The sequence below is a fragment of the Gopherus evgoodei genome, chromosome 9, assembly GCF_007399415.2.
Source record: "Gopherus evgoodei ecotype Sinaloan lineage chromosome 9, rGopEvg1_v1.p, whole genome shotgun sequence".
NCBI lineage: Eukaryota > Metazoa > Chordata > Testudines > Testudinidae > Gopherus > Gopherus evgoodei.
This window is the reverse complement of record NC_044330.1, coordinates 81,385,778-81,413,433: the sequence shown is the minus strand read 5'-3', so window position 1 is coordinate 81,413,433 and position 27,656 is coordinate 81,385,778. Positions and strand designations below refer to the sequence as shown.

The 27,656-nt window shown below is 38.4% G+C and overlaps 1 protein-coding gene across 4 annotated transcripts in view; it reads right to left on the bottom strand.

The window, feature by feature from the left end:
- BRWD3 (bromodomain and WD repeat domain containing 3) overlaps positions 1-27,656 on the bottom strand; it is an 86,987-nt gene that overhangs the window by 47,276 nt on the left and 12,055 nt on the right. For all 4 annotated transcript variants that reach the window (XM_030574305.1, XM_030574306.1, XM_030574308.1 and 1 more), the window contains 7 exons: positions 16,821-16,981; positions 13,888-14,109; positions 12,133-12,233; positions 10,941-11,011; positions 8,516-8,616; positions 6,737-6,777; positions 1,002-1,106 (listed from right to left, as the gene is read on the bottom strand). In XM_030574305.1, coding sequence (XP_030430165.1) covers positions 1,002-1,106; positions 6,737-6,777; positions 8,516-8,616; positions 10,941-11,011; positions 12,133-12,233; positions 13,888-14,109; positions 16,821-16,981 — 802 coding nt within the window. The remainder of the gene's footprint in view (positions 1-1,001; positions 1,107-6,736; positions 6,778-8,515; positions 8,617-10,940; positions 11,012-12,132; positions 12,234-13,887; positions 14,110-16,820; positions 16,982-27,656) is intronic.

Below are 27,656 nucleotides of genomic sequence, written 5' to 3'. Positions count from 1 at the left end.
ATTACTTCACTAGTATTCTAACTGTAATTGCAGGAAATCTTCACTATACACTAATGACGGGGTGATCCATGAAAAATTATTGAATTCATATGATTCAACACCAAGATGAATCACACAATGTCCTTTGTTTATTTTTGTCCATTCTTAGTTTAATTTAAATGTTTATTTTAATACTTCATAGTATATAATAAATATAATATGGCATATTTTGTAAAAAAATAAAGAAATCTTTGGAATTTAAGGCCACACTACAGTAACTACAATTGAATCTTCACAGATAGGTGGGAGAGACCATACTTTTTTTGTACGTCTTATAAAATATGCAGCTCAAACTGCATATAAGTGAGGTTCCACTACAGCAGAGGTGGGCAAACTACGGCCCACGGGCCAGACTGTTCTGCCTGGCCCTTGAGCTCCCAGCTGGGGATGCTAGCCCCAGCCCCCACCCCGCAGCCACATGGGCAGTGCTCTGGGCAGTAGGGTTGCGTGCTCCTGCCAAGCAGGGCGGCAGCGTGCCTGGCTTCAGACGGGCAGCACGGCTGCCAGACATGTTGCTCCTGGGGGTCAGTCAGGGGACAGGGAGCAGAGGGTGGTTGGATGGGGCAGAGGTTCGGGGGGCCCTCCATGGAGTTTTTTAAAGCCAATGGGGCCCTCGGGCCAAAAAGTTTGCCCACCCCTGCACTACAGCTTCTTTATGAGAGAGAGACTATTCAACATTCTAGTTTCTTATGTAAAATAGGAAGAATGTGCCACCCATGGGAGTGATGAAACTGCTGAGTAGATATGATAACAGAGATTAATTTCAAGGTTAATTAAAATGTTCAAAAGAATTGTGTTATTTAATGGACAAGGACACAGCTCTTTCAATACACATCAAACTACGTGCACTGAGATTAATTCAAAATATAAAATACAACATTTTTCAAATTAGTTGCTGGAAAGGTTTTGTTGTTACACATAGATGATGGCACAATATAAATTAGTGTTTTGTTCTCTTTTACCCTGTCATTTTAGTAGCCATATCCAGGACTATACTCTTCCATTCCTGCTGCTGGTATTGCCATATTCTTGCTGTTCCATCTCTGCTCCCACTGACAAATCTTAAACTGTAGACAAATGGGGAAAAAATAAGTCATGTAATTTGTTAGCATCAAAGCCAGAGAATATTTAATCTTTTCTATTTTGTTTGTACATCTCTGTTCCAGAGTATAATGAGAAAACAATGAGTTTATATTTTTTCTATTAGATATAGTACACAAGATTAATTACCGTTACAGCTAGCAGATGGCCTTGGAGCGAATTCAATGTTGTATTTCATATAAGCTGCACTTTCTCTTTTTAATGAGAACAGAAAATCCCTTGAAACAGTTTATAATGGCAGCAGAAAAGAAAATATATGGCCAGGTCCTACTATAAATTATACTGTATTAACATTTGTACAGATTATGCCCAAATCTGCAAAAGAATAGTCCTGTTTGTGAAGATGAATGTACACAGCTTTATTTTTCAAACTATTTTAGGTTAAAATGTTAAATATTTAATAAAATGACACACCCACATAAAACTGTCATGGTCATCAACGAAACAATATTTAGTTTTTCTTGTCATGGCGAAATTCCCCAAGTATTGTACATTTAATTCAAGGATGCCCAGCAACACTTTTTACTCTTACAAAAAAAAAAAAAATCCCCTGAAGCTTTCTGTGTAAAAATGCAAGCCTACAGAATTTTAATAAGTGATAGTTTCTTTTTTTAAAAAAAGTTTAATTTTGACTGTCATGGAGAAAGAAGGGAAAAATCACCTATAAATACACTTATGCTAGGTTCTTCCTTTATTTTGACTTTATTTTCTTTCAAGGACTTTTCATTACTCCTGTAATCTAAACGGGGATTGTGGAATTTATATTAAAAGCATCAATATAATAGGCTGATTGGGGAATTTTCAAGTGTCTAAGTGACTTAGGACTTTCAGTGAGACTTTTATACCTACATCACTTAGGCCAGATCTGCATTTGGAGCACTTTCCTGGTATAACTATACCAGAACACTACACAGGCAAAGCACTCCTACGGTCTACATAGCTTATACTGGCAAAGAGGGCACAGTTCTGCCAGTATAAACTACAGTAGGAGTTTTTGCTGGCACAGCTACGTTGGTCAGAAATCACACCTCTTCACACCACTGACTGACAGAGGTATGCCAGCAAAGATTTGTAGAGCAGAGCTGGCCTTAGGAACTTTTGAAAATTCTACCATGGGCCTATTGGTTTTATTCTCTAACTTTCCTCCAGTGTTTATCTTCTAGTTCAAAAGGTCCTGCAAGTAGGGACAGCGTATATATTAGTTTTCTGCAGAGTGCCAGTGACATAGTCAGAGGACAGGAAACAAATGTGAATAAAACATACCAAAGGAATGATAGCCAGGATATTAAGGTTTTAAATCCTGATCCTACAAAAGTGGAGCCAGTAGAAGGCTGGGAGTTTAGCGAGCAGATGCTGCTTACGTATATTAACTATTTTACTTATTGTAATATGGATCCACAATAGAGTACACAGGGTAATAGTCTTACTAAAAATCTGTACCAGCGTTCATAATAATTCATGCCAGGCACATAAGAGGTATTTCAGCTTAGGAAATATTAAGACTGTTACACAATATTAAACTCTATTAATACGGTTCCTCCACACAATGTCACTTGGGGAAAAAAGTGTACATAAATGACCAATAAAATGTGGAGAGAATACTAAGCAATACATGGAGCATCTGTATTCTTGTGAAAATTGGACTGTAGTGCTCTCTGCTGCTGATTACAAGAACAATTAACTGAGAGCTGCTTTTAGGTAAGTTTCAATATATCTGAAATAGGAGGGATGAAATATGATTTTGTTTTAAGTGAATTGTTATCTATTTTACAAACAGATGTAATCTGACATTTGTACTTGAAGATAAACTGCATCTCCCACTCCTCTTGGAGCGTGGTCCTCTGCTTTGTCCTTTACATACAAACCAACACAAACCCCAAAGCCAAAAACTTGGGGGATGGGGAGTTTCCAGGCTACCCCTACACAGTACATCTTTCCCTACAGAACCTCCCAAAAGCTGAGATCAGCTAAAGTGCTTCATTGAACAGCATGTACATCTGAATACATGGGGACGGGAGGCAGCATGTTAGTAACTAAAAACGTGCTTCTCTCGCATGATTTTCAGAAGTCTGTTCTGCTGAACTTCAGGGCATAGGAAAGGACTATTTGCTTACTCAAGCCATTGCCCAAGATAGGCCTGACAGAAGAAATCATATGTCAAGGAATTAGGTCAGATAGTTAGTAGCGGTTGCTGTTCTTGTCTTGCAGTAGCATATCAGCAGTTTTATCCGTTTGGAAAGCATTTTAAAATATGCCAACTATTCACTTTCAAAAAAAACAACACTAATGGAAATGCCCCCAAGAAGACTATGCAATGGGGGCATATTTTTCTATTAAATCAGATGCAAAAATAAAATAGCCTTCTTAATTCCAATATCTCTCTTACAGAAGTGAGATCAGTATATGATGGGGTCAGGACAAAAAGTGAGCCATAGCTCTTAATTTAACATTTCATATTTAACAAAAGCAAGGAAATTAAGAAAAAAAGAGAGTCTAAATTAAATTAATTGCCTTCCCACACCACCTTTAAAAAACGAACAAAGGGAAAAAAGGGGAAATAAAACTGCCTTTTCATTCAGTATCACATTGGGTTCATGGGTTCTTTTGGCCAGCTGCACTGTTGATTGCATCACTAGGATGTTGATCCAAGCACATTTCTTTTGAAATCAAAGAATTTTGCATTGTGCTTAATGCAAAGGCAGGATTGTGCAATGAATAGTGGGGGAAGAGGACACAAGTAGCCTCCTCTTCTGTGTCTCAATGTAGGAAATGGGAAAAATACAGCTCATCTGAATTCGAGAACTACATTAACAAAGCACTAATGCCAGTGGTAGCTTCTCCAAATAGGGGCTGTGGTCATGGCCTCACCTCTTCTGAAATAGCCATCAAAGATGGCTGACCATTGCAAGGGTGGTACAGTAACCACTCTCCTTGAGATCTCTGGAATTCCAGGAAGCTTTGACCCTACTTTCTGTAAGAAACATTGTTGCTCTAAGGCAGTGGTTATTAACCTTTACTGCAGCCTGCACCTCTTTGGTTCTCAAAATATGTTCTCGTAGTCCTTATCAAAAATCATTGAAGTCAGTTCTTTAAAAATAGATATATTTGTTTGTATATTACAGTAATTGTTATAAAAATGTATAATGTTAATAAATACACAGGTTTGATGAAACAAAGTAGTTGTACTGACGTGCCTGAGCTTAATTTGTGTTTTTGATGATTTACCTTCTAAAAAAATCTGACGTCTCGCACCCCCAGAAAGGGCATCTCACACCCCCAGGTTAAGAACCACTGCTCCAAGGGTATTAGTCTGCACTAAAGCAAACAAACCCCTCACAACATGCATATTTTTAAAAACTTGCTCTAAATGTGACTAAAGCCACAGCGCTGAAAAACTAGATGCCATGTTTTAACCTGATGCAATTTCCAGCTGAAAAGTTATTAATGTTAGGAGATGTACAGAAACCTAGGCTTACTGGCAGAGTTGGTCCTACTAGAATTAATTAAAAAAAATACAGACATGTCACTCAATGTGAACCTAATCCTATAACGCATGGAGCACCTCCCATGAGATGCTTAGAACCCTAAATTCCTGTTAAACTCAAAGAAGACTGAGGGTGCTAAGCACTTTGCAGCATCACAATCCTCTAAAGCATGATGTCAAGTTTACTTGCTGGGTAACCTGTGTATCCATGATAAGTCTATCATTTTTGTTAATCTTTCATTTAGGGCCAGATTCCAATACCCTTAGTCATGTGGAATAGTACCACAGTCCATGAGTATGATGTTCATCTTAGAAAAGAGATGACTTGGGGAGGGGGGAGGAGGGGATGTGACAGAGATTTATAAAATCATGCATGGTGTGGAGAAAGTGAACAGAGAAGTGTTATTTACCCCTTCACAAAATACAAGAACCAGGCGTCACCCAATGAAATTAACAGGCAGCAGGTTTAAAACAAATATAAGGAAATATTTCTTCACACAATGCACAGTCAAGCTGTGGAATTATTTGCCAGGGGATGTGGTGAAGGCCAAAAGTTCAACTCGGTTTAAAAAAAAAAAAAAGAGAGAGAGAAATGGATAAGTTCATGAAGGATAGGTCCATTAATGTCTATTAGCCAAGCTAGTCAGGGACACAATCCCTTCTTCTGGGTATCCCTAAAATCCAGACTGCCAAAAGCTGGAACTGGATGACAGAGGATGGATCATTTGATAATTGCCCAGTTCTGTTCATTCCTTCTGAAGCATCTGGAACCAGCCACTGTCGGAAGACAGGATACTGCACTAGATAGACTGTTGTTCTGACCCAGCATGCCCATTCTTATTGTTTTATGCAATCCCACTGTACTCAATAACGCTACATGTGGAGTACAAGTCTACTAAACAGAAATAAGGATACGGAACTGAGCACCCGATTTGTTTTTTCTAAAGCATAAAAAAAAAGAACTTACTATTTTTAGTGGCTTACTCCTGAGGGAATTCTGTGCCACCGCACAATGCAGAATTTGGGCAGAAGCACAGAATTTAATTTTTCCCCACAGAATCGGTGATGCATAACTGCTGGCCACAACTAGGGGCCACTGGACCCAGCAGAGCCAGGATTCCCAGCTTGCAGTGAGCGGAGCACCTGGCCTAGCAGGAATGGAGCCCTGCGGCTCTGCACGCTTTGGCTGCCGGGCTTGAGCCTCATCTGCCTGGGGACGGGAGTGGGTCTCGGAGACCCAGCTCTGGCAAAGGGTAAGGAAGGGCAGGGCTGCACCATTTCCCCTGGCAGGACAGTAATGAAGCTATGCAGAGCAGAGCCTGCAGATGAGCTCGGGAGGGGTGTGTGTGCGTGCAGGCTTCTGGTCTGGGGAGCCCCACAGAGCCCCTTCCAGCATCCCCCAAAATCCTCTCCCAATACACAGACCCCTCCTGCACCCCCAAATACACCCTCCAGTATCCCCCATACATATCTCCCCTCCAACTCTGCTTCCCCCAGGCAGCTTCCATTATTTGGGAACTTGAAATATAGTAATCCTATGAGAGCAGGTTGAAAAAAATAAGAACTGACTAAAAGACTGGAGGTGCAGAGTTTTCCCCTCCAAGATGTGCCCCACTGGCACGTGACACACCCAGACAGAGGCACCTGACAAAAGAACAACAGAGAAACAGGACTTGGACAGTTGTAGAGGTTTCTTTAACTCTCTGCTCCTGGGGAAATCTTTTTTGTTGTCTATATTGTTGCAGACATACTTGCTGACGGGTATTTTGAAATAAATTACCAAAATAACTGAAACTGGCATGACTATATTGAGTTATTATGACAAAATATGCAGAATTTTTAAATATTGTGTGTAGAATTTTTAATTAATTCTTTGGTGCAGAATTCTGCAGAAGTAGTGGTTACACTAGGAGACACTGAATCCAGACTCAGGTCTGCCATTGGCTCACTATATAACCTTGGACAAATCAATTAAAATGAGAGGACCCTGTGTAAAGTATGACTACTGTTAGAAAACAAAAGATTCTTTCTCAAAAAGTTGTTTGGAAAATTAAATACTACAACCACAACATCATCATCATCATACAGGAAAAGCCCAGAATACATGCTTACCTGTCACCATTGTTACAGAACTGAACTGCAACTACTTTGTCCTAAAAACAAACAAACAAATAGAGCAGAAAGCATTTTGTAAGTCTGGAATTCTTTTTGACTAGTTTTAAAAAAACTAAATTGGATCTTATAGAATTTCACAATACAGAAGTAAAAATATTTGGAGTTAAATTTCCAGAAACAAATATTACTAGACATTATGATCTATACCGTTAGTTAAGTAGTAGTTATTGTACTGCCACTGGAGCAGCCTGGGAAGGAAACTGATTTCCTAAGCCACAATCTCGCTACCTATTCTTGTGAGGGGGTGTGCTGCAAAAGATGTATATTTGTCACAGCACACACTCCCAGATGCGTTGATATAGCTATACTGCTATGAGCATAAGATGGAATCAAGGCTGGGAGCCTGTATATTTTATGAACTCACAATAACTGGGGAATTGCTAGGACTAGAGCCTTTCTCAGCTACTGAGGCCCAGTGAGTGCCAACTCCCAAGGAGGCTGGGGAAGACTGTATTTTAGTTCAAAGCCATAACGGTTGCTGGTGTTTCTGGATTGATTATTTCAGGATGTGAGATCAATTTATTCCTCAAATTTCAACCATATTCCCATTTTTGAATTGTTCAGCTAGACACATTATTAAAAATTTGCTCACAATTCATATTTTTGATTAATATTTCATGCAAACAAGAGTCAGCTTATGGATTGCTCCCATGACATGTTGGCCATGTGCCTTTCTTATTCACCATTCCTGACTGCTTATTTTAATCACATGGTTTTGATTCTGTTCCCTGACTGGATGACTATAATGAAAAAGAAAAATAATAATGAAGATTTATCCTGAACAAGTCTCTGATGTTTCAACTTTTCAGGAACATGCTGACAGCAGTTTGTAGAGTTAAGAGGAGCAAGGCTGGGGCTATAAAGCAGAGAGCAATAACCATATAGAGAACATGTGATGTTAACATGCGCTGTCCAACCGCTAAGCACACTGCCAGGGCTCAATATCAAACGGGTATTAAGAAATGTTCTAATGCTGGGTTTAGCAATTTCCATCACCCTTCATCAAAATTGAGAAATACATTAGTTATAACAAAAGCCACTGAGACTCATAACTTCGTTAAAGACAGATTGATATTTAAAAAACATTTTTCAAAAAATGCTGTTTGTTAAAAGGATTCTCATTAATCTTTTTCTTTCAAAATGAAACCACACTTGTATGCTCTGTTTGATTTCACACTCTAAAACCAGAACACTTGTTCTCTCTCATTACAGGCATTTCTGATCTATATCAATATTAAAGTCAGATACTTAAAAATAAAATGAAGAGGGTGAGGGTGTAGTCAGGTACTTGAGGCACTAGCATAGGGGGTCCAGGTTTGGTTTTCTACTTTGCCACGGACCTCTCATGCGACCTTGGGCAGGTCACTTTGCCTTTCTGTGCCTCAGTTCCCCATCTGTAAGATGGGAATAATAAAATCACAGAACAGACTCACAGGACTGGAACAGACCTCAAGAGATCTTCTAATCCAGTCCCCAGCAGGATAAGTATTATCACCCTGGCAAGTTTGTTCGTTCAATAGCACTTCCCTACCTTATACGTTTATTGTAAAGATAAATACATTAAAGACTGTCATGTGCTCAGATACTAAGGTACTTATATGGCCCTCATCATCAAAGACAGACTGAAAATTAGTCCAACAGGATTTACAAGACCAAACCTAAATACCAGGGTGAGTTAAAAATGGAAAGAGATTTAATTTCTCTTTCAGCTCTTACCGTATGGGACTCTAACTCAGCAATTTTCTCTGGCGATTCCGAGCCCAAATAATATATTCTTATCACATGGTCAGTGCTACCTGTTGCAATGAACATGCCACCTGAGAAAGACAGTATTTTCTGTGAGAAGAAAAGCCACTAAAGGAACTAAAAAAACTTTGTGAGCATGGTGTTACTGCTAGAGGAGCATAATTCACAGTTTTAAATTGAGGATTTTCAGTCGAATTAAACTTGTTCATAAATATTTAATCTTGGTTTAAATGTTTCCCTGATCTGCACCTTCTGAGACCATTTACACTTCAACGTATCTCCTTACTGCTAAAGAAGGGTTGAAATTACTGGACCTGTTACTGAACGAACAAGGATAACATTTCAAAATACAGCATTTAGTTACAGCAAGTCTACTGCAGTTCTATCAGCCAGACCAATACGCAGAAATAAAAGGCGAAGAATGGTTTACAAATCTCTAGGCCCAAATTTAGTAAAAGACTTAGGACTCAAGCAAATTCTTATTGAAGTGACTTCACATGCTTGTTGAATCAGGGCCTGACAGCATAAACTATTTTCTTGTAATGATTGTTCTCCGATGACAGTGTCACACAGAGTCATTATTCAGAAAGGGATGCCTGACTTGTGACAGTGAAAGTGCTCTAGTGATTTCTGAAATCCTAACTTTCATCAGGGGGAAAAGGCACAGTTAGTGTGGACCTGAAACAGACTAGCAATTTCACATAAAGATAATTACAGGTAAATGATTTTGTTTCACTCTGTAGGTAAGTACCACAGTAAGATATCTTCTCTCTTGCAAACTACAAGCCTGGATCAAAAACAGGGAAACAGACTATACATCTTGAAAGACACAGCGTGACACAAAAACATACATTACCACAAAAAATAGCCCTGTGACTGAAGTGTTATTGAAACAAGTCCCTGACACTTTTGGATTAGTTTTGTTAGTTATAATCTACAATATCATCTATATTACATGATGAACTATTACACACAAAAAATGTCAAAAGAACATTATTCAGGATGCAAAGTCAAGGACCTAAAAGTTAGGAAATGCCCAAATTAAGGAGGCCTGTACAAGTTTAATTCAGCACCCTGAGCATCTGCATGATGACACAGTCTAATTAACTAAATCATATACTTTCCCTCCCAGATTTGGCCAAATTTGGGCAGATTTTTCACAGGGACAGCACAAGGAACAGCTCTGACACAGAGGCTACACCACTGCTAAATTTCAAGTCTGCGCTCCAAATTACAGAGAGGCATGAGAGAGCTTTTCAACAAAAAAGTCACCAGAGTTTTTTTACACGGGCAAAATATTGTATTTTTCCCCAGTCTCATTCTCAGAAATGGATTAACTATGTTGGCTGAAATTTAAAAACACCTAAGGACAGAAAATTTAAAGTTTAGCAAAGTTATAAGCAACAGAAAAATAAAATAGGATCTTATAATGGGAAGTGTCAGACTACCATAATAGTAGGGAGTGCTCCCAGCTGTGCCTATGATATCTATTATAGGGAACACATGTGATCTTTTCAATATGAAACTGTTTTCTATCCAATTTCAAGTTCATAGAATGCTCTTTAAAAGTAAAAAGATTTTAAAAAGGGAAAGGAAGGTAAAAAAAAATACATTTTCTTTTGAACCACACAATGTTGGACAAAGCCATAAACACAACAGTGGCAGGAAATACAGGCTGAGAACAACATTACTTCCCAGTTTGGAAACAGAACTTATTTAAAAAAAAAAAAAATTAGAAAACTCTGGACTCTTATCGAGGAATGAGTTAGAGTTTGACTCAGAGTTTTGTAACACTACCAATGTCACAGACAGGAGCTAAATAGTAATTCCTTTACATTATACTGCAATAAAGAGTTTAATATTAAAGATAAATTTAAAAGGAGATGGAGATTCTTTTCTACCAGCCACCATGCTGAAGCAAAATTCCCTCTGAAGTCAATAGGCGTTATTTCTAAATATGGACTTTGTGATTTGACCATATGAAAAATTAATGCTTCCTAACTATAGATTTTCCCCCACTTTCCACATGAGGGCAAAATTAAGCTAATCATCTTTCCTACTGAAGAATTAGCCAATTTAAATGTACAAATTGCCACTGAATATTTAATTTAAATCACTTTGTTTCTCCCCAAAAAATCTCAGATCATTAGCAAACTTTGTTCTATAGAATATCAATGTATTCCCAGATATATTGTCTTCATTATTTTTCAGTAGCTACAGAGGACCAGAGATTGTTTTAAAGCTAACCTTCATTTTTTGTTTATGTTCTCTCTCTCTCTCACACACACACACACACACACACACACACACACACACACACACACACACACACACACACACACACACACACACACACACTAAAACTGAAGTGCTATTTCTTGACTTCCATACATACCGGAGCTGAAAGATGAACAAGATATCTGAACCCCAGGCCTGGATCTCTCAGCAAATTTCACAGGGCGATCCCTAAATACAAGAAAATAACATGACAATTTTAATTTTATGACCTTATCTTCATGTCCCCTAAGAAGAGCAGTATCAGAGTAACTCTGTGGTTAAAATTAAGGTCAGTGTTTCCAATTTAAGTTCTTTTATTACAGAATTTGTAACTTGAACTTTGCCATCAGCTAGATACCCTTAAAATCAGTTTAATAAAAAAAGTAAAGAGTCATGTTGCACCTTATAGACTAACAGTCGTATTGGAGCATGAGCTTTCGTGAGTGAATACCCACTTCGTTGGATGCATGTATTCCGACGAAGTGGGTATTCACCCACGAAAGCTCATGCTCCAATTCGTCTGTTAGTCTATAAGCTGCCACAGGACTCTGCTGCTTTTACAGATCCAGACTAACACGGTTACCCCTCTGATATTTAATAAAAAAGTAACTCATGCTTTCTACTTTTAAGAGTTAAAAAAGGTCTTTTAACCTTTTTACACTTCTTTGTTTATATTCAACAAGCCAAACACTTAAAATAGAAACTGACAAGTCACCAGCCTGTAGCATGTCATCAAACTCATACTTCTTAGGGATGAAATTCTGTCTAAAGAGGTGTACATCTCCAATTAAAGTCAATGGAATTTGCATTCCTGCACATTTTAGAGAAGAATTTGGGCCTAAACATACAGGCCTTGGGCCTAAAAGTGAGGAAAACATCCCACAAAACTATGACTTGCAAAGCATAGAGCAAAGAACTCAGGGACCAATCCTTTGCAGCCCTGTGGAAATCACAGCACACAAGGAGAAAGCACACTCCCTAAGATAGCTGCAAAGACTTATGTGGCTACCCCCTCAACCGCTTCTCACACTCCACACTGTCCCAAAGAGCAGTATGGCAATCGGGCACTGGGGAACGGGGAATTGCAGATTGAGTTCTTCACTGAAAGCATCATGCCAACCAGGCAAAGGAATAAACAGCAAGGGAAACTGCTCTCTTTTCATTTATCGACCCCAAAAAGAACACACACCTTTTCTCTACACACATCTCACTGCCCCCTCTCTGGTTCCACATGCTTCAACACTTTCTAAAATAAGTTAACATAAATTGCTTCTTTAACTGAATGATTATAATCATCAAAATGAGCTTACTTAAATTTAATTGTATTGGCATGCCACTGCCAGAAACAGATTGCTCCATCAGCACCAGTAGAAGTGAGGTATCGGGTTATTCCTTTTCTTGCTGGAGAAAACTAAAAATACAGTTATGGCAGTTAAACCAGCTGACTTCCCTGCGCTCTTAAATGCGGGTATCTTATGAAAAGAATCTACTTGCCGCTGACAGTATGAACTTTCTCTGAGTGTAAAAAAAGACTAAACACACATAGCTCCAAAATTTAAGCTTTCATAAAAGTCAAACAAACAAAGGGAGTGGAGCATGTGTATGTTTTGAGTAGCGAAGGCACTCAGAAGCTAGGAGGCCGGGAGAAGGTAAGAGTAGCCTAGACCTTCCTTTCTTACAGGACAAGGTGAGAGAATACCCCTCCTTTCCAGCAGCTGAGATTTATCTGACACACATTAGCAGAGACTGATAGAAAACTGGACACTGGATCCAGTATGATCCAGGATAGCATCCTGACAGGAATTTGAGCACCCTCCCACTTCCCAGCAGGTTGTTTTTTGGTTTTGTTTTTTGGGGGATGGGGGGAGGAGAGGGGGCATGACACTTTTCACCAGGGTGTCACTCTGTGGCCACGGGTTTGTCTTTGGTGACACCGTCTAGATAGGAAGTTTAATGCTCTTGAAACTAAGTATTTCATAAATTGCTTAAGCTCTGCTTATAAACAATAAAACCAATTTAAAATAGCATACATTCTTTACAGAAATTGTAAACTTGTATAGGAATGTCACAGAAAGCTATTACAACCATTTTTTGCATTCTGTACATGTATGTAAACCTCCAAAGGAGCTACATATTTTATGATTCATTATAACATGGCAAAAAAAGTCAAATATTTTAAATGAAAACCATTGACTCAGAAGTAAAAAACTGACTCTCTTTGGACACAAAGCTCTGAAACATCCAACAGTTACTGAATAAACTCCTGAATGAATTCATTTTCCAATTATGTGTTCATATTTATGTGCTCCTTTCAACATCCACCTACATGAAATTGTATTAGTGTAAATTAGTTGTTTCCATTTATAACCTAGTAGCATAAAGTTCAGTCTGCACTGTGCCTCCTCCCATATTAGGGAACTGTGTTTGAACTTGGTTTAAACACGGTGCCAACTATAACAATGTAACATGATTTCATCGGCTATTACAGACTACACTGCCACTACAGAATGGAACTGCTGGTAACGTAACGGAGGATGTAACAGTGCAAGTATGACCAGAGAAGTCTGCACACAGTGACCATGCTATTTCAGTTTTGTCCCTTATCCACACTTGCATGTGCCACACCATTGTAGTTATACTGCCCTCTGTCTACATATGCCACAGTTTCCAGCACATCTCTCTGAAGTTCAGATTAAGATATATGCAAATCAAATGCAAGTGATCTGAAATAAAAAGCTTTTCCAAAAAATATCTGTTTGCTAAAAGTAAATAAACCTCTAGGAGCGTCCATTCAGTCACAACCCTCTGTGCAGACTGCCAAAAGGATGACAGTTGTGATGACAGCCTTTGAGATACCTGATCACTAGGAACTACACCAATCAATGGATTTTACACAAACCACAGAAAAGTGGTTACATGGCAACAACTTTAGGTCACTCTCAAGCTGAGGCAGATTTGAACTGCCAACTCAGATGTGAAAGAGGTCTGCTTCCCACTGCTACTCCACACCCTTCCCCACCATTTTAAAAGACACTTGGGAATCTGGAGCAAGTGTTATCCCTTACCTGTATGGACGTAATGGAAGAAGAATGGCCCTGCAGCACTGCAACTGGTGCACAGGTTCGAAGACACCATACTCTAACTACCTTATCACAGCTGCCTGCAGCCAGCAGTGTGTTTTCATAGTTAACAGCCATGTCAGAAATTTCAGCTGAGTGTCCTCGCAACGTTGAGAGCAGACGACCATCATCTGTAGCCCAAATTTTCACCAAACAATCATCTGAGCCCTAATATTACACAAACACAAAGATTAGGCAATTATATTTCCATATATTTTAGACAGATGAGAATCCAAAACAAAACAACAGTCGCTGGGCCATGACTGCAAGAAATGACTACAAGAGGGCTCCAACGAACATAAGAGTCTAAGCTCGTGGATGCCTTTGCAGGATCAGGACTTTAAATATTTCTTAAAATGACAAAAATATCTGAACATGGAACACAAAGGGAAGACTACTACTGTTAATATTACCTTCTGCAATATGATCAGGTCAGCAATAACTGAGGTACATATAGGAACCTACCACATATATTTTCAATCATTTTATTCTATATAATAAAATCATATACACATCACATTTGTGGAAATGATCCGTATCTGATAGACTAAAGACCCACATGAAGTTTCAGAGCTATGTAATAAATACATTTGTCTAAGGGGATCTCTGATCAATAATCCATCCCTATCAGGATTTATTAGCTACCATTCCAACCTGTGAACCATTTTGTACACCTTCAATATTTTTAAATGAAACTTCAAATGTGGAATTTCTCCAACCAAATTACACCAACCGAGGTCTTGGGATAAGACTCAGCCCTGAGCCTCTGATAGTTTTTTTGATACCCAACAATGTCATGGAACACCTACAGCTTACACTGACTAGCTGGAGCAATGGTCATTCAGCTCTTCTGTAAACAGGACCAACAATACTGCACACATCTCCAAACAGTAGAAAAAGAGCTTCAAACCCTAAAAAGAGGAGATTCCAGCACTCACTTCTAGTTCTGATAGAAGCTGTGGACTTTAAAAATCATGACATTTTAATATACAGAAAAGCATTTAAGGTTAGGAGGTGGTTATTGTTTGGCTGGTTTTAAAATGGTTCTCTGGCTCCCCTGGAATTGAGTATAATTGGACTAGTAATAAATGAGGCACCAAGATTTAGAGATGCAATGATACAAAAAAAACCCAAGCCACAACATGTTTTAAAAACTCTTTTAAAGAGATTAATATAGGTTAGTGTTGTGTGCTAGAAAAGGTTTTATGACAACACAACATGCTCATGGCCTCACCATCCAGGAAAGACATAGCCATCCCAATTTCATGCCAATAAAGCCTTTATCCAAACCACATCACTCTATATGACACATACACACTTCAAAATAATGGCCCAAATGCAGTCCTAGCAGAAGCAGGTGTAGTTCCATGAAAGCTAATGGAGAAAAAGCTGCTCATCAGGACTGAATTTGGTCATTAAGGTAATGTGAATAGGATTTCTCTTCTTTTTCATCCTTCTGACATGTAAGTACAGTGAATCCCAGGTATACTGAATTTGTTAAACACCTTTTTACCCAGATTAAACAAATACCATTACATATTATACTGACTACAAGACTTGACTTTACACTCAAAAAAACCAACAACCCTGTAATAGAAACTGTAACACAACCAAACACTTAGGGCTCAGAGTTTATGGCCTTGTATACCACTCAGCATAATCTAGACACTAATACCCATCAGAAAAGTTCCCTGGTGCAGGGGAATTCTCTGCTGAGTATTACTGTTTTGGATCCAGGTCTGTGGCTCTGCCTTCCCAAAGCTCTGCTCAGCACAGGAGAGAATCTTGCCAGCATATTTTTTAAAGTGTAACCCAATATACTAGCACAATTGAATATAATGTGAAGTGTAATGGGGATTCACATTTAATTCCACTCAAGTGAATAAAATTTCAGAGATAGATGTGTTACATGACAGCATGTAACTGTTTCTGGGAATACAGGCAGAAAAGAGAAAGAAGATTAAAATAAAAACAGAACAGTTTGTATTGATAATGTATAAGTTTTTTCTACAGTGTGGGAAAAAGCTGCCTTTGAACATGGAACCACAATAAAAACCTCACAAATTCAGATTTACAGCTGAAAGATAAACTCTTGTGGATTAGTAAGTGAATACACACAATAAAAGGTAAGGAATAACATCACAAAATATATTTTGTTCACTAATTTTGACAGCTGCAGTTTAGTTTTATTTTTTATACTTCATAGTATGCTAATAAATGTATGAGAGGTTTTTATTTTTTAAAGAAGCTAGATAATCTTAATAATGAAACTTCAGTAATAAGAGACCTCACTACAGAATCTGCTATCTAGTTTTTAAATAAGAGATAAGCGAAAGCCTTCCAGTTTTTCAAAGTGTGTAGCTTAACAAAATGCACGCTAGTGAGGGACTTCTGTGAATGGTTTAAAAACAAACCAGACTCACTCAAGTAAGATGCATCTGAAGTATTTCCAAACCCCAGAGTATCACAGGAATCTGGCACCATTGAGCAGGAAAGCTTATAAACATAACAAATTTATTGATACAGATCACAGAGCTTTGAGCTGTAAACAACTCTCCTATAGTTTTGTGTGGGGAAGTGGATAGTTGACTAATAGTTTCAGTTGCCTGTCCACTGACGTGGTGAGCTGTTCTAAAAAACACAAAGATAAAACAAGTATACTACACAGACTCTGTGTGTGGGAAGGTGGAAATTCTGGGAGAGGTAGTGCAGAAAGAGTTGAATTTCTAAGCCTTTCATAACCTTTGTTTTTATTTCTTCCTCGATGACAAAGTTCATTCTCTGTAAGCCAGGAAGACATGTTTAGGGCATCAAGGGAAAAAAATAATAAAAACAAACAAACATTCAGTGATCCAAGATACTACAATTTTTCAACTCACTGTGAAAATTCGTCTCCCACTGCGGTCAAATGCCACACAATATACTGATGATAAGTGCCCCAGAATCCTCTTGTGCATCTTCATATGTTGATAGTTGGATGATGGGAATAAATGGTTGAAGCGCCCATATCCAGTTAATTGCTTGGCAGAGATTATATTTACTAGGGGGGGGAAAAATACATAATCATCTCCTAAGACCTTGTTTGGCCTGGATTTTAATTTAAATATATCACATTTAGTAGGAAAGTATGATTCCACAGCTTTTTAAGACTGACTCTCCCATTTCTTACATATATCTGTATATCACCTAGTACTATGGAAACCCAATCGTGATTGAGGCCTCCGAGGGTTATGACAATGCAAATAATAAGAACAACAGCTCGCACTGGCAAAAATTAAGGCAAAAAAATAAAAATAAAGTCAGTGTCTTTTTAATCAGACCACCGGGGATGGGGGGGTAGCTAAAGACCAAAACTACAATCCTTTCTATGCTTCTCATATTTAACCATCCTTCTAAGAAACAGCTTAGTTGTGTTAATAAGCAAAAATTAAATCAGATATTTTAATCATATAGAAATATCAAAGAGAAACAAGAATGAACAAAATCAAACCCAGATAAATGAAAAGTGAAGAACTGGAAGGAGGAACTTAAGATAAATTTTCAGTTGTATCAACATCATTGGCTTTCTGAGAAGAATAAGAAAGGGTCAATGGTAAAAAATGAAGCATCTGTATTCAACGCTGTAGGCAAGTCAACATGTAATTCACCAATAAAAATGAACAACACTAAAGCAACACACACAGGAAGAATTTCCCAACCCTTAACTTACATTCTGTAGATAAGAGAAAAATTCCTGTAGGTCAACGAAGAGTGCAAAATTGATCTTTATACACATGCAAACGGGAGCACTTACAATGTATCTCTTGCGCATTTTAAGAAGCTACCACCTTGAAGCAGAATGGATGCTCCTATTTTTAATTTTTAAAATTACCACATTCAATAAATTGCTTTTAACACAAACATTAAAACAGTAGTAAGAAGCAATTTTCAAAGTGGGTGCCATTATTTAAAAATAAATTACGATTTGATGTAATTGAAGTACGTGATGGAGAATATGGTGATAGAGAATGCTTATGATTACCCTCTGAACGGGCTTAGACTACTTTTCACAAGTGAAAAGAGCTACCTCCAGGACCCAATAAATTGGCCTCTTCACATACATTCCCCACAGCCTACAGAGAAGGAGTACAGGGCCATTTTCCAGTTGGAATCTCTGTTGCTTATGCTACATCTAGACTACCCGCCGTATCGGCGGGTTAAAATCGATTGCTCGGGAATCGATTATCGCGTCTCATCTAGACGCAATATATCGATCCCCGAGCGCGCTTATATCGATTCCGGAACTCCACCAACCCCAACGGAGTTACGGAATCGACAGGGGGAGCTGCGGACATCGATCCCGCGCGGTGAGGACAGGTGAGTAATCCGATCTTAGATATTCGACTTCAGCTACGTTATTCACGTAGCTGAAGTTTCGTATCTAAGCTCGATTTCCCCCCGTAGTGTAGACCAGCCCTAAGTTTCCCTAAGTGACTTGAAAAAAAGAAAAGACATAGGAAATTTGTGGTGCAACTGGGAACATAGTCCTGATCTAAGAAACATTAGCCCCACAGCCTATCCCCTAGATCAGTGGTTCTCAACCAGAGGTACACGTACCCCTGGAGATATTCAGAGGTCTTTCAGGGGATGCATCCAATTCATCAGGGATATTTCATAGATTCACAGATTCCAGGACTGGAAGGGACCTCAAGAGGTCATCGAGTCCAGTCCCCTGACTAGTTTGACAACTAGTTTGCCTAGTGTTACAACGGGCTACATAAAAAGCATTAGTAAAGTCAGTACAAACTAAAATTTCATATAGACAATGACTTGTTTATACTGTTTCATGTACTATACACTGAAATGTAGGTACAATATTTATATTCCAATTGATTTATTTTATAATTATATGGTAAATATGAGCAAGTAAGCAATTTTTCAGTAACAGTGTGCAGTGACACTTCTGTATTTTTATGTCTGATTTTGTGAGCAAGTAGTTATTTAAATAGGTTGAAACTTGAGGTATGCAAGACAAATCATACACATGAGAGAGGTACAGTAATCTGGAAAGGTTGGGAGCCACCCCCCTAGATCAGGGCCTCTCACACAAAATTACTTAATCTTTTTTTAGACGAACTGATAACACTTTGGTAGAGTACCACAAGTTCTATTTACATAACATGCTAAATAAATTAAAAACACTATTATTAGGCTTTTTTCCCCCCTTCCAGATGAGGTAACTAAGGAATAAGAGGGTGAATGACTTGGCTGGGAAGCACTGTAGTCTAATAGAACAAGCACTGGCTGTAGAACCAAACAGTGATCAGAGTTCCAATCCTGGGTTTGGTGCTTACTTGCTATTGTTTTCAGTATATTTTTTAAACCAATATTCAGGACCAGATACTCATTTGGTGTCTATCAGCATAGGCAAACTTATACCAGCTAAAGGTCTGGTTATCACAGCATCGATAGGGTTTTGTTGTGCATACATGGCTTTGGCTTTGTAAAGAGCTCCCAACAGCTCAAGTAAAAGTAGAGAGGTTATTTTACCTCTGTCTTTGGTAATGGTGTGACTACTGCTAGAATACTATGTCCAGTTCTACTCACAATTCAAGAATGATAGGGATAAACTGGAGAGGGTTCAGAGAACAGCCATGAAAATAATTAAAGAATTAGAAAACATGCCTTACAGTGACAGACTCAAGGAGCTTAGGAGGTGACTTGATCATAGTCTATGAGTATTTACATGGGGAGTAAATATTTGAAAATGGGTTTTCAAACCACCAGAGAAAGGCATAACATGATCCAATGGCTGGAAGTTAAAGCTAGAAAAAAATCAGATTGGAAATAAGACACACACATTTTTAACAGTGACTTTAATTAACCAGTGGAACAAATTTACCAAGGGCTGAATTCGCCATCACTGACAATTTTTAAAATCAAGATTGTATGTTTTTTCTAAAAGATATGCTTTACTAATTATTTTGGGAGAGTTTAAGGCCTGTATTATATAGGAAGTCAGACTAGATGATCACAGCAGTCCCTTCCAGCCTTGGAATCTATGGTCTACAACGCAATTAAAAACCCCTGGCTGGCCTGTATCAGTTGGCTCATGCTAAGAGACTGTTTAATTGCAGTGTAGATGTTCGGGCGCAGGCCAGACTTGCGGAGCTCTAGGACACAGCAAAGTGGGAGGCTGCCAGAGCCCAAGCTCCAGCCCAAGCCCAAATGTCTACACTGCAATGAAACCTCCCCTTAACATGAGCCCTACGAGCCTGCATCAGCTGACATGAGCCAGCCGTGGGTTTTTAATTGCAATGTAGACATATCCTATTAATTTAAGCTTATCTTATCAACTGAACGTTGAAGGACGAAGGTCTTCTCTGTAGCCACTATTAGCACCTCTCACTCCTTTAGTTTAATAATCTGGTGAACTGTTTGTCCCATTTATAATTTGTTTTTAATTTTATCATCCTTTAGCTACATACACAAAAGATTATGAAGGATTTTTATGAAAGGGGGAGGGAGGGAGGGAGGGAGTGGGAGAATGACATTATTTCAGAAGCCAATTAAGGTTGCCAACTGACTAGACGGTCCAATAAAAGATATTCCTCATCCACATTGTCTCTCTACACATTCTGGGACCAACACAGCTACAAAAACACTGCATACAACAATATATATACACACCTATCACATCATTTACAAATCCCAAGCACATCGAAGCAAGGTAATAAAGAAACTGCCCAGACAACCAAAACATTGTTTTCAAGTACAAAGAAATATTTATTTCATATTAGACAACTCCAGATGAGTAGTGTTTTGACATTAGTGATGAAAAATGGTATTTGTGGTATTTCAGAGTTATCTATAGTAAGTGCACATTACACACAGTGATCAGCCTCAAATACAAGTCCACAATAGAAGTAACAATTTTACCGTCCATCAACTTACACTTTACCTATTAAAATACATATTCAACTTTCTTCTCAGGGAACAGTACTATGCCAAAATATTAACTGATATTTTCCATTTAACTGTACCTGAGAACATTGTGTTAATTCTTACACTGCCTACATAATAATGTTCTTAACTATTCATGTATCTTTTTTCCCCATTACTACAGTAGTGCATAGAGGTTCTACTGTGCTAGGTTCTGTATATACATTCTTCCTTGCTTTTCAGTGTTTAGGTTTTGTAAATAATATGATAGGCAACAAAGTATTTGCCTTTTAGCAATTTCAAACAGCTCTGCACCAGAGTTTTGTTTCTGGAACATAAATGTTTAAAAGATTTAATAGTAGCATGAACCAGGAAGTTTCACATACATATCAAAATATGCTAGAAAATACTATCTTCCCTCTACTATAAATTCCACAAGGCTTTTCTCACCGTGTTATTCATAAAATTAAATATATCAGAAACCCTATTTTAAGAAAAGTAGAACATGGTTTATTTTGTTGAAAATTTTAACTTAAAAGCATCTATGAGACTTATTTTGAAAATGTTAGCACCCTCCCCTCCTCCACATTTGCTATATACAACATCAGGGAAATTTTCAAAAACAAACAGCAGTGAGGTGCTGAACTCCAACTGAAAGTCAATGGCAATCTGGCATCTACCTCCCCGCTTAGAATCCTAGGTTTATTCTCAGGTTTGCAGTTGGCTCACACCTTGACCACGTGAAAACCCCTTTAACTTCTCTCTGCTTCCACTTCCTCCATGTGTAAAATGGAAATACTATTACTTCCCGACTTTAAGTGGATGATAATAAAACTTAAATATATTCATGTTTGTAGAGTGCTTGGATATCTTTGACTACAAAGTGCTTAAGAAATACCAAGTATTATTGTATCATTAAGCAAAAAGAAGATGGTTAGCAAATTTGAAGTGTTCACACACTGGATTCCCATTTTTTTTTTAAAAAAAGCAGCCAATATTAAACACACGCATACCACACACACACACACACAAAATTAGGCTGCAATTGGTTTTCTATATTCTTATATTTCAGTGAATTGCTGTTTTCAGATAAATTGCAAACAAAAAAATACGCAATCCCAGCTCTCATCTTTCAGTGGAAGATTAAAACAAGTTTAGATATAACAAGGAATTGCATGCATGCACAAACACACACTCTCCAAAAAGCCTTTCTGAAGGCTGGTTCCTTCAGTACAATGATGTTATTGTGCTCATAATGCCTAAAGCTTTAAAACTGGGATTCCCACACAGAGAATAGGCAACATACCAGCCCTAAGAAATTTTAGCAACATCTCTCACTAGTTGCTTTACTTCATGCTATATCGGGCGTAACAGCAGCCTAATAGTCTATCTGACCACAATTATTTCTCCTGGGAGGACCTTTTTAAACTGTATTTCCATGTAGCACTCCCTCATAGGATGGGCTCTCTCTAACTGCAGATGGCATGGTGCACAGAACACAAGCACATCCAGTTCACTCTTTAAAAAAAAACAAGTGCTTCCTTAGAGTGTTCTTCTTGTGTAAGAGCTTAATTTCTAGCTGCTTAAATGATTCATCACTTAGACATATAGGTGCCAGCAAATCTTCTGGTTATTTACTGCCATTTGCAGCCATAATATTCATTTACACACTGAGATCCATGCTCCCAAAAATATCAATTGTTTGATGCAACAGATAACCTGAGTTATTCTCCCCTCAGGAAGGAGAGGATTCTTCTCTCAGAGAAGGAATCTGCAGCTTCCCTTGTACATGAAGCTTGTAGATCCATTGAGAATTTATAATTCCAACTCATAGATGTTGGGACATCTCAAGGGGAAGCCAACCCCTTTGTTGAATGTCCTAGCTCTCCTCTCCCACCCAAAGGCAGCACAACTAGCTCTGTGGCTGTGCTGACACTGAATTCCCTGATCCACATGGTATATTAACCCTCCTCACCTTATCAAGGAACAGCATTAATTTTGGATGAACTTTCCATCTGAAAAATCTGCCTATAAACTAAAGGAGCATGCTTTAGGTGTGGCTGTTCTCCTGCTTTCCCCTGACAGCTAGCTCCACTCCCTCAATGCATAGATATACACACACATTCTTACATTACGCCAATTCCTAGACAAAAATACTTAAACTAGAGTCCAAGCCATGAACACATATTAGTAATTTATGCGTAAAATTCCCAACAAGCATGTTATTTAAATAAAACACACCCAAGAAATTGAGAGTTAACGGTTGAAACACAAAAATCTGAAAATACAGAAACAGTTGCTCAATTGTACAAATGCTTGAACTACTTTAGGTGGAGAACTGAAAACATGAGCCACAGAACATTAACGCCAATGTCAGCACCATATATACACGTCTCCAATACTAGGTGTGGTGCCTTTGCACCACATTAGCATTTGTTCTTTTAATGTAAGCACTGTAATTTCATAATCCGGACATATGGAGTTTTACAGGGAGAATGAAACCTGCCTGGCTAGCTAACCCAATCAGAAGGCCTGATTTAGCAAGGAGACTAGGAACACCACACATGAGGGAATTGGGCTCTGAGTTGGGGAATAATTGCCTTCAACACATTGTTTTTATAGTGAAATATTTGTAAAATATTTTTGTGGACTGCATATGGCCAAAAAAAGGAGCAGAATTTGGAACACCTACTGTAAGAATAGAGCATTTTAGCCTTCATAGTCACTGATATGACAAAGTTCTTTTTTTATGAATAAGTAAATCTTCAGAGTTTCTGATTTTCTCAGAGCATTGCTATGTGGGCAGACTTAAGGTAGTCTGGATACCTTAACAATGAATTTCCATACATGCAATTGTGTTTCTTGTATATTGATGTTAAACTATGAATTTTCCGGTTTAATTTTTTTTGTACTACCTACAGTGATTACATAATAATGTTCACCCTTAAGTTACTGATCCATACTCTCAGCACTAACTTTTTTAAGAACAGTTCTAACATGGGACAGAGAAGGGAAGCCTGCCTGCTTCCTTATGTCTGCACAAAGGACACCTGTCTCCTGCAAGATGTAACAGGTGCCTAGGAGTAAGTTTGTGCCACCCACTGAAAGGGCTGTTAGAACTCCCAACTCTCTCTCCACCATAATTCCCCCAGGAGCCCTAGAAAGTTCACAACTCATTCTCCATCTCCCAGTTGTGATGGCACAAAGGTGGCCTCAATTTCCCACTTCTGAAGGAGAAGATTAAAGAGCATTTATATCTATGAGGTTGTCCTCATGGAAATTTCATCCCAGTTATTCTGTTAGTGGGGGAAGAGGACATCAGCACATGTCTCAAAGAATCAACAAGGAAACTCCACATCCCTGTGGTATAAGCCTCTATCTAGGGGCCGGCAGCATGATTCCTGGTAGCTGGTAGTTTCCGCAGACACATCTTCCTCCTGTCCCAAAGAGTTTCTTAAAGCACCCTATGTATAAGCACACAATTGCACTACATACCAGTACTCTTACTGCATTCCCTCCCCAATCTCCCAGTTGTAAGTTGAGTGTTTGTATTTGTTGGAGGGGGAAGAAATGATCTGTATCATTCCCAATCTTACCTCACTCTCCACAAATCCCCTGACCTGGAGGGAAAGGATCTAGGTGCTGTGCAGCACACAACTGAAGGATGAGGAGACAACTATGTGCACTCCCACGGAAGTAGCATCATATCGGTTAGTAAATTTTTGCATAATCAAGTCCTTGGTTAAGTTATTACTGAAGTCAACATTACTCACTGAGGGGAAAAATGATATTGGACACTTTTACACCTGCTATTTCTGCCCTTTGTTTATTTATCTAATCTTCAAGTGTAAATCATTTGTATGCACAACCACAATTTCATAAACAAACGAAACAATTATGTGCCTATGTTACTGGAAATTTGACACTTAAAGCAACATTAGGCTTCAGAATTAACTTATTATTTAAAAGATCTGTGAAGTACCCCGTTCACTTTGAGCTGTTTCCAGCTGTCTAAGACCGGAATACATGAGTTCACATTTGGAAGGCTCTCTTCTCAAGCATACCCACTAGAATGTGTTTATATAAAGAAAAAGTAGGGGGATGTGGAAGGAAAGGGGAATTTGTCAATTTTAAGATAAAACGTTTATTCTGCAGCATGTCCGCCTGTCACAGCGGCAGTCAGGAGCTTAACATTTCTAGTTTAAATATTAACCTGCTTGTTTACCGGAATTCAACCCATTCTACAAAGCATGTAACACGGACACTCATCTTGCCTTCTAAGCAACAAGATTTTTAAGTACAGCATTATAAGTTTGCTTGGTACTTAACAAACATACAATGGGACATCTTTAAAAACCTTACAGCCTATCAGACCCACGAGAACCTATTATGTACAAGAGGAGAATTCGGAAAACAGTTCAGAAACGTGAGTAGGAATTGTTGTGAAATCATATCCCAAAATGACCATATAGTTCAACTATAACCAAGTTTTAGGGAGTGTGGTTTTTACACATACCTGTACACTAAGTTTCCTGTCTCACCTAACAGCAGTTATGCGTACATATGGAAAGCAGAAAAAACCCTTTAAGTTGTAACCACACATATTAATATTTATACAATGAATTCAAATGTACATAACAGCTGCTTCTACCATCACAGTTTTATATCTTGGTGGGTTCAGAAGTGACAAGAGATGAAGCAGTAAGGATGCAAAAAAACAGAAAACTATTCTGCTCTTTACCACCCTAAAGTCATTTTACAACTGTTATGTCAGAGGTAACATATAGCTCTTTGACAGAACAGCCATGAAGAAAAAAGATCAAACTTCTGAGCCTAACTATAATTAACGAATGGTAATATAAATTATCCAAAACCAGCTGTATTTTGATTGGCTGAATCACCTAATTAAGGTTGTGATCCAGAAGCCTTTACATATGTATTACTTCTATTTCTATCAATAGGAGTTGTATGTTAATGAATAAGGTCAGACCCATTAACAGTCCATTAACACAACTGTTGCTTTATCATTACTAGGCTACTTTAAAAGAATAAATGGAGAGACGTTATCATGTAATACAAAGCCATAATCCCTTTGTGACTTCTAACTATCAGGATCACACACGAGTTATTAGCCAACAAAAGGAAAATTTACAAATGTTACATCGTTGCATATTATTTGTCGGGATATTAGAGAGACAAGGCCGTGAGGTGATATCTTCTACTGGACCAACTTCTGTTGGTGAGAGACAGAAGCTTTCGAGCTTACACAGAGCTCTTCTTCAAGTGTAAACTCGGAAGCATCTCTCTCTCTCCCATCAACAGAAGTTGGTTCAATAAAAGATATCACCTCACCCACTCATTGACAGAATAGAAGTAATAATGAGACATTCTGTTACTTATGTAACACACATCTTGTGCAGAGTGACACTGACGGGGTTTCATTCTCAGCAGATGTTAATTTTAGGAAATAAAGGAGGAAAAAGATTGGGATGGAGACCAGAAACACAAAAAATGGAATGGGGACAGTAGGAACAAAAAATAAGCATCCTCAACATGAAGAAGAAAATCAAAATAATCCCAGATGGGAGGGTCCTAGCTTTGGACCGCGGATAGAGAAACTCACTAAGAAGGTGAAGGGGAAAATTTCCAAAAAGGCTAAAGCAGGGATAGCGGGAAGGAAGAGAGACAAAAAAGAAAAAAAAACTTTTTTTTTTGATATTTTAAATTAAAAACAATAGTTGGACTGGATGCTACAGAAACCTAGAAAATCTCCCCTGTTACATTTGTCAGCTTGCTCTATTTGAGAGATGTGAGGGTGACAGCAGATTCCTCAGCAGACAATAAAAAAAAAAAAGTGTGCACTTGTGTGTGCCCATCTGAAAAATAAAATAATAAAACAACAAAGAAGGTGTGCGCAGAGGGCAGCTGCTTGTCCTCCAGCAAGCCATCAAGTTGGTTTCTTTGCTGTAACAATGGCTAGTTTAAGTTTTAGCCCTTGTCTACAGAAGAGAGGTTTTTTTCAGCACAGACTACGGCATGAATGTAAATCCATGTAGTTATATCACAATAAGAGTGTCCACATTAGGATTTGTATTGGTATAAGCATTCCTTCTGTTATTTTAGTTTATTTTAAATCACTTGGGAAGGTGTCTCTACTAAACCAACAAAAGGAATGTTTATATCAGAATAAAAGTATCTTCACTGGGGAGGGAGGGGGAGCACGAACTATACCAATATAACTATAGCTGTATATCTAATAAAGCACTCCGACGTAGAAAAGGGCTTAAACAGTTCAATGCCTACATGTCTTATAGTTATGGTGGGAATCACCATTGGTGCTATTATACATAGTCTTACAAGTTATTTTTCCTTAACATGTGTACGCTGTTCAGACTGACACAATGCTTGGGTTCTTAGTTTTGTGATTCAATTTCTCTTTGAGGGAGCTGTGACAAGCAGTTCGCTTTGTCTTAATCTCTCTAATCAATCCTTGAGGCAGAAGTGTTCCCCAGGAACCAAGAACTGGTGTTTTGGCTGAGATTCCTGGAAGAAGGAATTGCCTGTATGCTCTTTCTGACCAAGTCTGTTGAAAAGACTCTCATGTATAGGTTAAACAAACAAGAACATACCCCGATTTCATATCACTGATTTCTCCTCCAAAGGGATGCTAACAAGTCAGGCTCTGACATCCACCACCACTTGGCAGAGGGGCAACAATATAATTTATGTATATACAGGTGTGCGTGCAAGCACACACAGATTTAAAAATAAGAAAGCAAGAAAGCATATGAAAA